Here is a 16,479-nt window from a genome sequence, read left to right as displayed (position 1 = left end):
CTTGTTGTGTACATACATGTTTTTTACATTGTATTTATATTTTAAAAACCTTACAATTCATTATTACTATTTTTATAAGACACCTTATATAAAGTGTGAGCAATGAAACATCAGAGCAAATTACAGATTAAAAATCATAAGAAATGTGTCAAATGCGTCATGCAATGTCAGGTATGAGACATAAAGAATTCAGTCACTGATGGGTAGTGAAGAGTAAACATTTGTTAGGGCTCTCTGTGCAAGCAGAGATAGGCTCTGTCTGAATTGACAGCACACTCTTAATTGTGTCTATGACGAGAGGACATCACGTCAAAACCATTAACACTGGGATGGGGTGACATGAGCGGTATTGATCCCTTCAGGATAGATGGCCTCGGATGATATAAAACTGAAGATGCCGGCTGGGGCAAGAGCACTGAAGACTGAAGTCACCCGTGATCCTCCCAACATGTTGTCCCTGGCACTGCTCTACATCCTGGCCGTGGTTTGCTCTGCGCGGAGAACTCAAGCTCTGCCTCTATATTCAGACACGGCACTGCCACAGCAGGAAGGTGAGATCAGCTCTGTGCTTTTGAGAAGTTGTTTGTTAAGGCTGGACATGTATGATGGAGTAACTGCTGTACATGTATTAGACTTTGCTGAGTGCTTAATGTCTCTTCTGCTTCCAATGTAAATGTTAAAAAGGAAGTGATGAAAGGCAGTATAGGGAACATTTTATAAAGACCCATGAGCTTGGTCTTATTATGACACTTTAATCTTTCCACTACAACTTTTAAAAATCATGTAACTTGAAACAGATGGGACATCTGTTTTAACAATGGATGAAATTCAAACTAGAGTTTTTTATGTATTTTTTTATGTATCGATTTTTTTTTTTTTTTTAGTTTTTTGTAAATAATGAAAAATTATTACCAAAATATGACATTTTGTTTTGGAGAACTGATTCAGAAACTGGTGGCAGAGGTCGAGGAGAGACAAAGCAATGATTTAACAGAGCAAAGGGACATCAAAACTGTCCTCCCTGTCCTGATCCAGAGAGGTGAGATGGGACTCTTGGACACTTGTTATTTATAACATTTATGTTATTAGAAAGGATACCGTTTTCACTTTTTCTGTCTTTCTAGGTACAAAAGAAATATTGCAGCAAGAAAAAATGAATAACATGGTATGATCTCTTTCTTTCTTTCTTTCTTTCTTTCTTTCTTTCTTTCTTTCTTTCTTTCTTTCTTTCTTTCTTTCTTTCCTTCTTTCTTTCTTTCTTTCTTTCTTTCTTTCTTTCTTTCTTTCTTTCTTTCTTTCTTTCTTTCTTTCTTTCTTTCTTTCTTGTGTGATACTGAATCAGAATGTCTGGTCTGTGTCTTTAGGTGGATGACTTAAAAGCAGTTGTTTTAAAACTAGCAGCAGCTGATAACCTGCGTTCTCAAGGCTATCTACGATCTGAGCAAACCTTGCCCAAAAACAATAAGAGAGGTGAGGTTCCTATATATGTAGTGCAGATTATATATATATATATATACATGTGTGTGTGTGTATGTATAGTAGTGGACACTTTTAATGTCAAAAAAACTACAAGGGACAAGGTTTTAGAAAATTTGAAAACAATGATGTAATGCTGATATTATTCATATAAAGGGATGACACAATGGCTTTGTCATTATTAAATTACTAATCAAAGTTTTTTGTCCTTCCCTTTACAGCCTGTTTTTGGAAATATTGTGTTACAAACTAGGAATGAATCGGCTGAGATGGACAGAGAGGACCAGCCTGACATCCCTTCATGTACAAACACTTAAAATGTATGCCTTTGTTTCCCCCCCATAAAATATCCATTCAGCTGCCCTTTGACATTGTGAATATTGTTTTATATGTATATATAGATATATAAAGTAATCTAACATGATTATGAATGTATTTTTTATCATAAATGAAAACTGACCTAGAAATGCAACTGTAAAATAAATATAGTCTAGGTAAAAACAGATCAGTTGTAATATTTGTGTATTTTTGTTTTGCTTTTCAATCCAGTCATCAGCATCTTTTACCAAAGCTCTGGATATGCTTTGACATTCACACGAAAAGAGAAAGACAAATGTATGATATTAATTTTATTTGAAGTAAAATCTGAAAGAAAGCAGTTTAATCTCGTGATGTTCTTGTGCAGTTTAATCGTATGTCTAACAATGGTGTTTGGGCAACTAACTCAGTACATCTGCCACAATAACCTTTAATACAAAACAACCATTACTGACGCAATACTCATTGACTCATGTACTGCACATGATTTGACTGCACATTTGTGTTTTCAACTCATTATTACAGATGATTAAAAGATATATATTACATAAAACCGAATATGCCATAATGAATGTAAAATACATATATACATTATGCACAAAAACCTGCTGTTAAAAGCACAACTCACCTGTTGTGCTCAAGATCGTTTGCAAAAGATCCTATAACTTCTAAAACTACCAGAATAAAGCCAGTTGGACAGTAGCAGTCTTTTAAAAGTATACTAGTAAATCCAATGGGCTCTGAGATCACAGGCACAATGAAAGTTCATAAGCAAACTGTGTTCAGTTCAGTCATTGTGCCTTTTGAGTTTGCTGTAATATATTTATAACTGTGATGTGGCTATAAACTAAAATGTTAATCTATTTACACTATTTAAACATTTAACCCCACGTGTCCTCCACAATCTGAAGTTCAGTTCCTCTTGACCACACTCAGATAGGTTTTCTCAATTTCAATGTCAGCTGGACAGGTCTGGCTGAACTCTTCTCTCTCACATGCATTCTGCAGGTAACGCCACACTCCAGTGAACTGAGCAGGAATCTCAAAACTACAGTACTTCCTGGCAGCAACCTACAAAACAAAAAGAAAACCACATCATAATTATTTATTTCAAATTAAACAGCTTTATGTTTAATTGTGTGTAATTGTGTGTGTCTGTAAACCACAGAGGCGTATCACCTTGATGACGTGCAGCTTTGGTAGCAAGTTGCAGTCTGCCAGTGTCAAGCGGTTGCCATCCAGGAACTTTCTTTTGGATACGCTGATGTTTTGATCGAGCTCGTCCTGAAGTGGAGTGTTCAGATAGTCATCCAGACGCTTGAACTCTCTCAATAAGCCTTTTTCATGGACTGAGGAATCAAATAAAGGAGAAAAATATTCGGCTATTCATATTTATATTCAGATAAATCAGAAAATTGTCATATTCTGTTGTTCTGGCATGTAAGTGTCAATGCATTAATCTGATTAAGTCAATGTTTCTTGCTTGATAAAACTATAGGCTACTGATCATGACAGAGAAAATCTTTTTTGTAATTTTTTTATTGCTTGCCTCGTATCACTCCGCTTCAGTGGTGTGTATTTTCCATTCTGCAGGTTTCATTGTTACACCAGTAGGTGGCGACAATTATTGTTTTTTTGAGTCACTAAACCATTCGTTTATTCAACCGATTCGTTTAAAAATTCAGATTCATTTGGAAACGACACAAGCGAATCTTGTTATGAATGAGTCAATGCAACAATTCTGCTTTTTGGAAGTATTTTCGCAACATCGTGTCCAAAATGTAAGTATTTCTAAATTAATTTCTTGTTGAATCTAACTCTTGCAGTATCACACAATCATGCTGGTTTTATATATAAAATGTAATAGTTAGGTGTTGTAACTCACAGGCATTGTTTGGGCTGTTCTTGATAAGCGCAGAAAATTTGGCAAAGATGTCAGCACCAACATCAAATGACTCTTTGTTGCGGGGGCTGAGATGAGGATAGCTGGGATAAGACAGAGGGAAATATTTAAAGCCAGTCATCACAAACCTAAAAGATAGACATCCATCCTTCACATAATAATACTGACATTCAAAAACGCTTAAGCTCACCCATATAATGCATGTTAAATAGGTAGGCCTATGTCTTTCCTTTTAAAAAATGTCACACATAGTCTGTCATATACACTGTGTGGGGTCAGAAATAAGTAGCCTATCTTATGCTCACCAAGGGTGCATTTGTTTGATTGATAAAAAATACAGTAAAATCATATTTTAAAAGGTTATTTATTCATGTGATGGCGAAGCTGAGTTTTCATCAGTCATTATGCCAGTCTTCAGTGTCACATGATCCTTCAGAAATCATTATAATATGCTGATTTCCTGCTTAATATTTTTGTGGAAACCCTGATTAAAAAAAATCAGAAATCTTAGAAAGTTCGAAAGACCAGCATCTTTAACATTATAAATGTCTTTACTATCACTTTTGATCATTTTAATGCATGCTTCTTTGGAACAGTCAAGACAAAATAAAAAAAAATCATCAACAAGAACTATATGGCTACCGGGACTCCGATAGTCTTTGAAATTGCTGATTTCAATGTCACAGCAATGTCAGTGTGTCAGATATTACTTAAATAAGTGCAGCCATGCGACTTATGACAGAACAACACTAGAATAATGTCTCATTGTGAAAGGTTTTTGTCAGTGTGAAGCCAATGTTTGATATAGCATTACATGAGCTCAGACAAGCACAATACCGAGGAGGGGCGAGTGTGGTCTCCAGGAACTCTTCGATCTTTATGAAGTCAGTCTTCAGCGTGCCATTGTACAGGAGGAAAGGAGGGTTGGTACCTGGAGCTAAATCCTTCAGCTCTTCTGGCTTCCTAAACAACACAGGGTGGAGCAGAGCAGAGGGGTGCGGACATGGTCAATATGAAGTCATTTATTGTTTACTGAGACCTAAAGTGATTAATGTTTCTTTTAAATAGTATTAAACTCATTTAGCACTCAAAGCACACGGATATAGGAGTGTTCAGCTGCTAAGTTTAATTTGCTTTAAAAGAATTAGGCCTGATGGGAACAGGGCAATGGGAAAGTTCACACTCCCTTCATCCTGTTTGTAGTGTACACCTGCTGTACTTTGACCGCCCCCGGTGTTATCAAATCTATTCCATGCTAGTCCAGAATTCCTCAGATTTCACTATTTGTTTACTGAATTCCATTCCAGCTGATAGCCTTACAAAGCCGGATTTACCTCATAATGTGACATAGGCAAAATTATTTTATCCCCGTCATTAGAACGGCCGCATCTGAGGCAGCAAGTGCATCGCATTACGTTTTCATCAACTTACAGGTTATGAAGTATAGCTGAAGCTATGTGTGCTTTTTCTTTCTGTCTTTGGCCAAAATCCCAAGTTTACTATTGGCACTGACTCTGCAAATGCTAAGACACTCTTCTCCGCTCCTCAAATACTTTTAGACATAGCCTTTATTTTGTGTTTTTTTTTAAGTAAAGAAAATGTTGTACTTATTCAAACAACCAGTTCTTTATTTGCCTTTGCACTGCAAACAAGCAGACGTTCCACCAAAATGTGTGCACACTTCACTCAAGATTGAGGTGGGGTTGAGTTATGAGGTTTTACCGACAGTTTGAGGAGCCAATGGAGTTACGAGGTTTAGTCACAAGCTGTTTTTAATACTTGTCATCAGTTAAATATTTTCAAAACTCACAGACAGCGATGATATTGTAAATGTTATTAATTTACAAAGTTATTGTCTTATAGAGTTTTAGCATTAGACTGAAATAATACTAATAATTGTATTATTTCTCCTCATTGTAATTGGGCCCCCCTGGATGTGCGAGGCCTAGAATATGCATAAATTCCATTCATGGCCGTACTGTTTCAGTGAAATGAAAGCTTAAAGTGACGCTTACTTCCTCATGTCAACGGTGGTTACTGTGAACTTGACTCCTTTCAGCCAAAGAACCATGAAGAGTCTCTGGCAGAAGGGACAGTTCCCCACATTCTCTCCATCATGACCCGCCTTGAGACAAAAAAGAGAAATCCATGGTCAGTATCAAAGTTTCACAGACCAGACACAAGGTTTCATATAGCCCAGCAAGCAATAGCACCGTCATTTCACCGTCTCTGTTAACTATAGACCTGATAGTCCGGCTATGAGTAACACACTTCTAGACAAAATAACCTTGAATTTGGTACATGTCGTTTTTGCCAAAATTGCGAGATAAATGATATTCCATCATGTAAGCAAAGTCAACAGTGATTACAATGTGATTGGTTTCATTTCTTTGACATGTTCTATGCTATTTGTAGCCCACTGTAGTCAAAACTGATTCATTGTAGTTTTTGGACAGGCACCGCATGAAATGGTTGATATCCCATCATGTTACCAATGTCAATAATATCTACAAGATGTAAGTGTAATTTCATGTCATGGTCAATCTGTAGTCACGATTTAGCTATAGACGACTATTAGACGTCTTTTAAATGCAAAATTGCTTGTAAGGAGCCTACATGTAGACCGAGAAACTCACATAATAGATTTCCTTAACCCTCATGTTTTTTTTTTTTTGTATGTATAAAATACTAATAATACACTTGAAATTGACATTTATTTTGTCTTTCAGTTCTTTTTATATGTTTTTCTGACTTCAAATGATAGTTCACCCAAAAATTAAGTATGTCATCATTATAAATTCACCCTCATGTTCCAAACCATGACCTTATCTTCTGTTGAGCATAAAAGATATTTGAAAGATGTGTCAGTATTTTGTTTATTTGTTTCTTTGTTTTTTGTTCATAAACTGACAGTTTGGACCCTATATTCTGCAGAAGGAAAAAAGTCAGCAACGACGTAAATGATGACAGAATGTAAATTGCAAATGTAAATGTAAAAAACGATCCTCTTAATCAAAAGACAGTAGAGACAGAAATTACTTTAAGGTTCAACCCATCGGTTATATCATAAGATAACACAGAGAAAACCAAAGTGTGACGATTTCAGGAACCTGATATTTGAATCATGATGTTTACATGCACACTGGTTATTGCTAGAAAGCTGCGTAGGACACAAATGGCATTTGCGATATGCACTCTTACTACTCTCTAAAATACTGTACACTAATGTACAAAAGTTTGGGATCACTAATATCTTTTTATGTTTTTGAAAGAAGCCTCTTATGCTCACCAGGATAAAAAATACAGTAAAAGAATAAACCATTCTTATATAATGACTTCAAGTTCAAAGAACATCTTTTAAAATGTCTATACTACCACTTCAAATTTCGAATTGTATGTAAGAATGTCTCTCATGCTTTTACATGACAGAAATCCAGGTATTTTAAACTGTTTTATCTCAATTCTGTAAAAAAAAAAAACAACATTAAAACAGTAAAGGGAGAACGGGGACTGTTAATTCTCTGCCAGGACATTCTCCTTTACGTTTACCGACATTTCACTTAACCCTAAAACACAACACAATGCAACAAGTCATTTAAAATGCAAGTAAAACACCTGTGAAAAATAAGTACGGAAAATTCCTTCCTTCTTTTGGGCCATGAAAGTAGCATAAGTAAACAACGTTTGTGTTTACATGATGTTTCAGAATGCTACTTTCTGCACAAAATCCCCCTTGAATAAACCATTTTCTTAAGTGTACGTAAACGCAATGTTCTTAAAATATTTAAATATGTTTGGGGTCTCTCAGATCCCCAGCGGTCTATTATTAATAATGTTGATGGATAGCTTTTGTTTTTAAATAAATGTGTCCCTCCCTTCAAAAAGAATAGGACATAAATAGTCCATGTATTGTGTGGGAGGACAATAAAAGCTTGATCCAAAGAGAGGAAAAGCAGGAATTGTCTAGAAGAGGGAGATAACACCTGAACAATGCTTCTACCGTCCACAATACGCATCTTTTTAAATAAGAACACAAACAGCTGCACTATATACAAAACTTCTGTAATAAATGGTGACCACCTACAAAGCTTTGATTATCTTTAGGATCTAAAGATCACCGCACATTCATATACTACTTATTTTAGTTCATGAACTGTCGTAGTTCAACTGGTAAAGCATGAGATCGGCAATGCCAAAGTGATGGGATCTATAGGAAACGTAAGCGTGTTTATGGGTGTGACGACAGGGATCCAAGAGCTGTCAGTCTTTCAGTGTGTGCATGTGTGGTGATAAGATTATCCCAATGCTGTCTGTGCGTCCTTTCTGATAAAGAGAAGCATAAAGGCGAACAGTTGCATATCAACCATACTATCCAGTCTACAGAACTGCATATGTTAACTGAATTGACTGTAAACGCCCAAATCAACCTCTGATTCATGTTGCCCAAATGGACAAAAAGCAGATAGAGCAGTGGAAGATCTTGGTTCATAGTGTCTTTGTAGCGTACTATTCAACAAAATAACTTTTGGCAACAGGCTCATGTATAGTCACAAGCCTTTTATTATTTTTTCAGAATGTAAAGTAGAAAAGAGTCTCGTCCATTAGAAAAATACATCAAAAGCTAAAATAATTGAGTTTAACAACTCTATTCCAACAGTAAGGATTACATGTTGAACTTGATCAATATTCAGATGAGTGGTTTATTAGCTTATTTGAACTATTTATTTTTCTATTTAAATTATTCTTATATTTAATATTATTTGATCCTACACTTGAAAATGTATAGTTACTTTATTGGAATTAAAATGTTTAATTTGGAATAAGAGTGTCTGACCAACTCAAACTTGTAAAACTGACCTTTATGAAGAGCTCAATTCGTGGTTCTTTATCTGAGTCTTGTCTGAGTGCCATTTCTTTCCTGCGGGAAAAAGACTTGAATAATTCCGGACCTCTGAGAAAATTATTCCACAAATCAACCAGACAGTAAAAGTTCCCCCAAACTTCACAGTACACAGCTGTAATGTGTCCAAGTGTTCAGAGATGAAAGTTAGTCAGACTCTTGCTTTCTGCTTTCTCCCTCTGCAAACACACTTTAAAAGTCAGGAGGGAGGGAGGCTAGAGAGGATGGGCGTGACCCTAACTATATAACTGTGCTGCCAGGCTGTGTCAGAGAGCTCAAAAATAGCTTTTCATTTGATCCAGCACGCACTTACACTCAGGAGAAACGTCACAGGGTTATCACAGACGTGAAGCAGGGGCCACATTCCATTCATGCAGACTATTAACACTTCTCTTACTAACATTCCCCTCTCCCATATGTTCAATCACTATGTGCCCCTTTCAGCTGTGTAATGGAGAGGCTGTTTTACTATACATGAACTAACTTATTTTAAAGAAGATATTTAATTGCTCTCGCATGTCAGACAACAGAGTGAAGGTACTTGTTCTTCTCTGTTTCAGTTTTTTTTTTTATAGTGGTCATTTGGAATTCTGACTCATTCTGTTCTTTCATATTCTCTGGAAGTTTTCTAACTTCCAGTAACCCCTGCAAAACCTTCCAAAAACAATCACTTTTGATATCAGTCGAGGCACCGCAGAAAGCAAATCCCATGTGGTTTTTGTGTGTTTTTCAACCCTCAAAATGAGCTGCCTTGGGGGACGTTTGGGGATTTCCTCGATTGGAATAATGATTAAATCTAAAATACTGTTTTCTGGTATGAGTAGGGGTAGTGTGTAAGGGTGTAAGTCTATAGTGCATATAAAACATTAGAAGTATATTGCTAAGATACACAGTTGTGTGTGTGAGTAGACAAATGAGGGTGTGGGTATGTGATCATTCTCAAGGGATGGGTTCTCTTTAAACAAATAGTTCCCCTCATTCCTTATGCAGTCATGTTGAGTCAGAGGAAACAATTCCGTCATCTCTATGGCTTCCCCTTATAATTGAGCATATTAACCTGGAAAGATTCTTAGAACAACTTACAGCATAAAATGAATCTCTTACACAAACTTAGACTAAAATTCATCTCGTACGCCAGCACTATAAAACATTTAAAACACATTTTAATGACAGAATGTCATTCTTACATAATTGTTTTCAACCCCTAAAGAGTTTCATTTCCTCATTCAGCACACAGATGTTGTATTGAGGGGGTTTATTGCACAATTCTGGGGAATTCACACTAGTTTGAAACAATATTACCGCAAAAAGCAGACATTATTTGAAAAAGAAACCAAAGAAAGCAAGGAATTGCTTTGTTCTTTCCTCACATTGAAAGACATTAAAAGTGGTTGACACTTTTAAAGGGATTTAAAAGACTTACTTTCTTACTGTGATAGTGCATGACCATGTCTGTCAAAATGTTTAAAGCATTTTTCTTTTGTAATGTACATCAATATAGTAAAGCAATTTTTAATGGTGAAGATGGTCAGCCCATGGTCTCTACAATTTAATTTACTTTACTAAATATCTTCATTGGTGTTCCATAGAAGAAGAAGAAAGGGTTTTCAATGACATGAGAGTAAATGACAACAAAATGTTTATTTTGGGATGAACTATCCCTTTAAGTATAAAAGGCTGGTGATTATACTGTATACAAAGCAAGAGCCTGACATGGAAACTCCTTACAAATCCTGGAAATTGAGCGAGTTCCACTTCGGCTATACAGGAAATGTGCCATCAGCCATGCCAGTTTACCCAGTGTACTCCCTCCTCCTGAAGCCAACAGGATACTATGAGTAACAGATCTGAGCCGTTTCAGTCCGTTCTCTTTCCTGTTAACATACAGTACTGCGCCACCACATGGAATATACCACCAAACAAGAAATCACCATGGAGATGATGAGCTGTAACAACGCAAAATTGTAAGCCTCAAATCTGATGCCACCGCTGCAATCACTAAGCAAACATGTCAAAGGTCAGCACATTATTGTACAGCATTTGTCTTCATACTCAACATATCTCCAATTTAAATCACAAACATTCCTCTCAGGCACTAGACCAATCTCATATGTGGGGGGTTGTGGTTCTTTGGGGAGGGTGATTAAATTGACAAAGTGCTGAGAAAGCTAAGATGCACCATATAAATAGTCCTGTTTTCTGACCTCTGCTCAATATTCATCGCATGTTCAGATAACAAACTGTCCATATAGAGATAGCAGACTGACCACTCATATTCACCAGCTATGTATTTAGTGGCAACAGAGTTGCTTCTGCTATAGTATTTCTGGAATAGAGAGAAATGTGATGTGCTCACTAACCACTGACCTCTCTCTTCCTCAGGCTGAGAGAGGAAGCACTTATCCTGAGACGATAGGCTATCTACAGGACATCCAGCAGCTGGGATCACACAGAAAATCCTTGCTTTATCTCCCTAAACAGGACCCCAATGTTGATCATGAGTGGGTCCTTCTGTCATTTATAAATGCAAGCAAAGGAAACAAAACCGTCAAGCTCAGCAAAGACCATTTCTTGTTTTGAGGTTTTTCTTACTGAAGAGAAATGAAGAGAAATCTGATTTAATGCATGACTCTTTACACAAAAACTGCAAGTCTTATTCAGTATTTATCTTGTTTTCCAGTAAAAAAATACACAAACATCCATAAAACAAGATCAACTCAAGAAAATAACAAATATTTACAGCCATTACTCCACTCTCCAGAACTATCAGGTTAATTTAACTTGTTTTTTAAACAAGACTAAAAAACTGATTAAGAAAGTGATTTTTGCTGTACATTTGACTAGAAACTACATTTATTATCATCAGGGTAGCTACTTATTAAACAGATGTGTGAACCTTGTCACCTGGAAAACAAGCATGAAAACTGTCTAAACAGTGCAATGAGATAAATGTGTGTCAGTGTCAGTGCTGTTGAAAGAGTGCTTGTTCTCCACTCAGCACAATGCCACCATTGACCCTTTTCTCCTGGTCAGAAGTCAGAGGGCAGTAAACAGCCAAACAACTTCTCCAAGTTAAAAATCACAGCGGTTCGTAATGTGCGTTGTGCACTATGTCTCTATGGAGCTCTTGTTGGTCCTGGTGTTTCCTCTCGCTCGTTCTAGCTGTCAACACAGGCCAATCCTCATCAGCTCCAGATTTCTCTGGTAAGTGTTCTTCTCCAATTTTGTGGCTGTGATAGAGGAAATACTGCATGCTGTCTTAGAGCGTAACTCTCAAAGGAAAGAGAACATTCTGTATTTTGCCTTTTACATAGTCCTTGTCAACAATCAGAGCATCAGCTTAAGAGAGATGGGTGTCTCTTCCTCTTCCATTGTTTGAGCACAATCCATATAGGAAGGCAAGGCAACATTAACCCATTCTGAACCAAAGACAAACATTTTGTGTTGAAGCTGGTTGACAAAGTATAATATGTTATGGGCAATATACACTAGAAAATACACTCAAAAACACTAATCCACAAATATAAACAGCAGTGTTTGTATGTCGTATGTAAAAAGTCAGAAAAATGTATTCATGCATTTTAGATTTTGATTACTTCATGCATTTCAGTGACACATGTTGGCTTCTTGATTCAATTGTTTCTGATTGTGTTTCTGTATCTCCCCCCTATACAATAGAATCACAAATATCTATTGAATAGATAATGGCTTCAATCAGCCAAGAATAGGTCATTGTGTTTATTTGTGAGTGTGTCTGTGCCTGGCACTGCATAACAGAGAGCTCTACAGATGCAGAATGGCCTTTAAGAGAGACGGAGAGAGGCACAGGCCAGACATTACCCTTGATCCAGTTCCTTCTCACTGAATACTCAAAGATATGGTCCAATGAAGGAACAGACTGAATAGGCTAGGGCATGTTAAAAACATTACAAGCTTGAAACCTGAGCTGTGTGGAAAAGTGGAGGATAAGCATTTAGAGAGGGAAATTTTTATGTTGTCCACTTCATAACATTTAAATCTCAAATCTGCAGTGCAGACAACTTTCAAATCTTTCAGGGGTCATTTCCTCCGACTACATGGCTGTCCCTGACCTCTGCCTCTCTCTTTCACTGCAGTATTTGAAGTATACAATTTTCAGAAGAACCAATAAATCAAAAGCAGCTTTACTTGAATTTAAATTTAATTGACTTTTTAAACTTTTCATTGATAAAATTGATTTATGATTGTCTATAGCTATTTTTTAGAATCACCTAAATTATTAATTTTAATAATAAACGTGCTTAAAACACTGAAATATATTAATAATACTTGGCCTATCAAGAACTTATTTTATTTTATTTATTTAATTACCATCCAGCCCCATAAAAAAACATTATTATTAATGTTTAATAATCAATAAGACACATTAATACGTTGCATTTGCAAGAAAAAAATAAGTACGGGAGTTGGTTTGTCCATTGTCACATTGCTGGATTTACACTATAAGTGTACAATTGTGGTCAACAATGCTGTTGTGTAGTGGGTTCTCTAAATGCATTTACAATGCCTTGTTTGTATGCTGAGCAGTGCCTTTACTCAGCAACAGTGATGCTCAACTGATGTTTAGACCACTTTAAAAGCTGTCTGCGTATATCAGTCTATTTTTCCTCTTAGATTACCTCCACAGGATCCTGAAGAACCACACTGCCCATGCCTGTGATGGAGAGACGCTGTCCATCAGATGCCCTACTAGAACATCTGTGGCTGTCCTCTCAGCGTTTTATGGACGCCGTGTCCCGAGTCCATATCTATGCCCACACGCAAACCCAAACATAACAGAGGAAAACACAGACTGTATATCAACCACAGCCATTCAGGTATCATTGATATGCATGTACTCATTCTTTAAATCTAGAGGCAAAAATCTCCAGTATAAAACTCATAATGATTGATAATGAATTTCAGTCAGAATGTGTTTTCATGGTCAGAAAGTGATGTCTGAGTGTCAGGATCGATGGGAGTGTCAGATTCCTGTGGTGAGTCCTGTGTTTGGTCAAGATCCCTGCCCTGAAACCAGCAAATACATCATTGTCTCTTACAAGTGCAAGCCTGGTGAGACGCCTACTGTATATTGTGCTTCACTTTAGCGAGATTGTAACCGAGCAGCACACCAATGATTTTCCTTCTCCACAGAGCATCATCGCTCAAAAACAGTGTGTGAGAATGAGCGGATGAAGCTGGCCTGTAAGAATGACACGGTTCTGGCCATCTATTCAGCCACGTTTGGCCACTTGGAGCACGACAGTCTTGAGTGCCCTCAAGAGGCTAAAACAACGACGGACATAGGTCTGAGAATAAAATAACACACTTCTTCCATCTAGTGGGAATGTTTTGCTACAACAGAAGAGGCAGTAAAATATGTGTTTAAATTCATTTGATGAGATTATGTTTCCTGTTAGAGTGCTTGTCTCCGTCAGCCTTGAGGAGGGTGTCAAGGAAGTGTCATGGCAGGACGAACTGCTCTGTGTTGGCTGATGCTCAGGGTTTCGGAGACCCCTGTTTCCCTGGCACCAGAAAGCACTTGCGAGTTTCCTTCACCTGCGGTGAGTTTCAAGAGGTTTCGAAAAACTATGATCAACTTATTCACTGTTGAAGCAGTCATAAAAAGACTCTCTTTGTTGTTGTGCATTTAAGTACCACGGTATCTACTGGAAGATGTTGGACGTGGAAACACAGATCCTTTCTTGCTCTCTGACTATACGCATGGTAAGAAAAAGGAGTTTATGGTGTAAATGATCTTCATTGCTAAGCTAATTTTCATTTTATTAAACTGGCTTGTATTAAAAAGATGATTTTAACATAATAACTGCGACTCATTCCATGTGTTATTGCAAATGAAAATATGGCAGGAGAGATATACAATTGTGGTCAAAAGGTCACATATACTGTACCTTGCAGAATCAGCAAAATGTTAATAATTTTAACAAAATAAGAGGTATCATAAAAATTTCAACAACATTTTTTTTTTAAACAAAAAAGAAAAATATTCTTAATGCTGCGTGTGGTTGCCTGGATGATCCATGACTGTATTTCTGTTTTGTGATGGCTGTTCATAAGTCCCTTTTACATCCTGAGCAGTTAAACAGTGTTTTTCAGAGAAATCATCCAGGTTCTGCACATTTTTTTGTTTTCCAGCATCATCTGCATATTAGAATCCTTTCCAGTGTCTATGATTTTGAGATCCATCTTTTCACACAAGGATTCATAAACAACTATTGCAAAAGGTGAAAACACTAATGCTAAAGAAGATGCTTTTGAATGGGGTCATTTGTATAAATTCAGCAGCAAACATTATTTTATTTTGTTAAAATTATTTACATTTTGCTGTTTTTTTCAAGGTATATGTAACATTTTGACCATATGACTCGTATAACATAACTGTCAGTCATTGGTTGTTGACGGTCCTGCTGACTGCGGGATCCAATCCCCTCTCCCCCCCCTTCACAGGAGGGTGGTATACTGGCCCCGGTGTGTCCAGACCACAAAACATTTTCACCAACTCTCTGGAAATTTTTTCCCAGATCCAGGGTACGTTAGATGTGTGGCCTGATCCCAGAATGTTCAAATGATTTGGTGCCATTTTTACTTACTATTCACTTGTCTTTCTTTCTTTGTGGTTTTATTCATTTTTTTAAATACAAACATAAATGGTACAGTACATGTACCAGTAACATGAAAGTAATAAATAAAATCTATGCAAAAACAATTAATCTTTCTTTGTGGTTTGCTAACATCATAACATCAGCAGTCAGCATGGCCTTCTCATTTAGCTACTAAGTGTGGTAGTATTTTACTAATTACTTTTTTAATCTCTTCTTCTCCTCATTGAATGTATTGTTTATTAAATTTTAAATGTTAATTTGGCCTCTTTTTCCATTTTCCCAAGGTCTTCCGGAGACAGTGGCTTTATACTTTGTCTCTGGTATATGTGCTGGTCTGTTCTTCTTGCTGTGTTTGTTCGGTCTCAAATCCACCCTGATTCGAGATCTGAAAGACTTGGCGTCTGAGCTAGGAGATGAGCTAAAGTCCTCCCACAGGTCACAGGGAGGACTAATAGATGATTTTGATGACGATGACGCCTCCTTGCGTTCTTCTTTTCGCCACCTTGCGCGCCCGTATCGCACGCCAGACATGTTCAACCAAGAGATGATAATGACAGTGGTGATGGAGGAGAGAAGGGATGAGGACAAACCTGAGATGCCAAACGGAGACATCTGGCCACATATCAACTCCAGCCCTTATGCCATGCAAAAAATCAAAACCTCCTCTGCCTGATCTTGATGTTCTCTGCAAATCTGATTGATGAATGTTTTCTTTAATAAAACAAACACTAATTATAGGCTACTATTTAACATGAATGATAATATTATATTGTCTGGATCTTAAATGCATAACAAGAATGACATCTGTGACATTCTTATCAAGCCCACTTGCTTGTGTTTTATGAATAGACTGTATTTATACATTTCATGTATAGCCTAATTCGAACTGGTTTAATACATTAACGGAGATGTGATTTCTTTGGATGTTGTCCACATTGAAAATTAAATATATTTGCGTAGCCTACTTATCAAACACAGCCAACCAGGGATTTGGTTTGAATTTATATTACCGGTATCTAAAACCTGGTTGTACTGAAATGCATTTACAAGTTGCAACATATTGTTTATCCTTCTAAAGAAAACATTATGCAACCAAACGGACATGCATCAGCCCTATATCCGTTTGATGGTCTATTTGACATGTATAGATAATGAAGGAACAACCCTCTGATTTAAATAAGGGCGTTTGATGAAGTCTCTGACTCTCTGCAATGGCAAATATTTAAACAATGCAGTGAACT

General features: G+C 36.9%; 3 protein-coding genes across 6 annotated transcripts; 2 read left to right on the top strand and 1 right to left on the bottom strand.

Moving 5' to 3' along the window:
- Window positions 1-296: 296 nt before the first annotated feature.
- Window positions 297-1,987, top strand: urp1 (urotensin-related peptide 1). The gene is made up of 5 exons (XM_079630452.1): window positions 297-551; window positions 938-1,039; window positions 1,125-1,165; window positions 1,365-1,470; window positions 1,698-1,987. Exons 1-5 carry the CDS (start codon window positions 368-370, stop codon window positions 1,727-1,729), a joined length of 465 nt encoding a protein of 154 aa, XP_079486578.1. The 5' UTR covers window positions 297-367; the 3' UTR covers window positions 1,730-1,987.
- Window positions 1,988-2,089: 102 nt separating this feature from the next.
- Window positions 2,090-8,786, bottom strand: clic2 (chloride intracellular channel 2). Its single transcript, XM_079630451.1, has 6 exons — window positions 8,555-8,786; window positions 5,713-5,822; window positions 4,535-4,660; window positions 3,680-3,780; window positions 2,974-3,143; window positions 2,090-2,865 (listed from the first exon to the last, which is right to left on the bottom strand). The coding sequence occupies exons 1-6, from the start codon at window positions 8,606-8,608 to the stop codon at window positions 2,707-2,709; spliced, it is 720 nt and encodes a 239-aa protein (XP_079486577.1). The 5' UTR covers window positions 8,609-8,786; the 3' UTR covers window positions 2,090-2,706.
- Window positions 3,467-16,218, top strand: LOC307007946 (protein eva-1 homolog C). 4 transcript variants are annotated; one of them, XM_079630447.1, is made up of 11 exons: window positions 3,497-3,575; window positions 10,486-10,614; window positions 10,980-11,098; window positions 11,634-11,801; window positions 13,251-13,453; window positions 13,565-13,688; window positions 13,770-13,922; window positions 14,036-14,179; window positions 14,271-14,342; window positions 15,084-15,164; window positions 15,523-16,151. In XM_079630447.1, exons 4-11 carry the CDS (start codon window positions 11,708-11,710, stop codon window positions 15,909-15,911), a joined length of 1,260 nt encoding a protein of 419 aa, XP_079486573.1. In that variant the 5' UTR covers window positions 3,497-3,575; window positions 10,486-10,614; window positions 10,980-11,098; window positions 11,634-11,707; the 3' UTR covers window positions 15,912-16,151. The 4 variants fall into 4 exon arrangements, with proteins under 4 accessions (XP_079486572.1, XP_079486575.1, XP_079486574.1 ...); XM_079630446.1 differs by lacking the exon at window positions 10,486-10,614 and having other exon boundaries at window positions 3,467-3,575; window positions 11,596-11,801; window positions 15,523-16,218; XM_079630449.1 differs by lacking the exons at window positions 10,486-10,614; window positions 15,084-15,164 and having other exon boundaries at window positions 3,467-3,575; window positions 15,523-16,218.
- Window positions 16,219-16,479: the final 261 nt, after the last annotated feature.

The sequence above is a fragment of the Phoxinus phoxinus genome (genome assembly GCF_949152265.1).
Source record: "Phoxinus phoxinus genome assembly, chromosome: 12".
Taxonomy (NCBI): Eukaryota; Metazoa; Chordata; class Actinopteri; order Cypriniformes; family Leuciscidae; genus Phoxinus; species Phoxinus phoxinus.
This window is presented reverse-complemented; position numbering and strand designations above follow the sequence as displayed.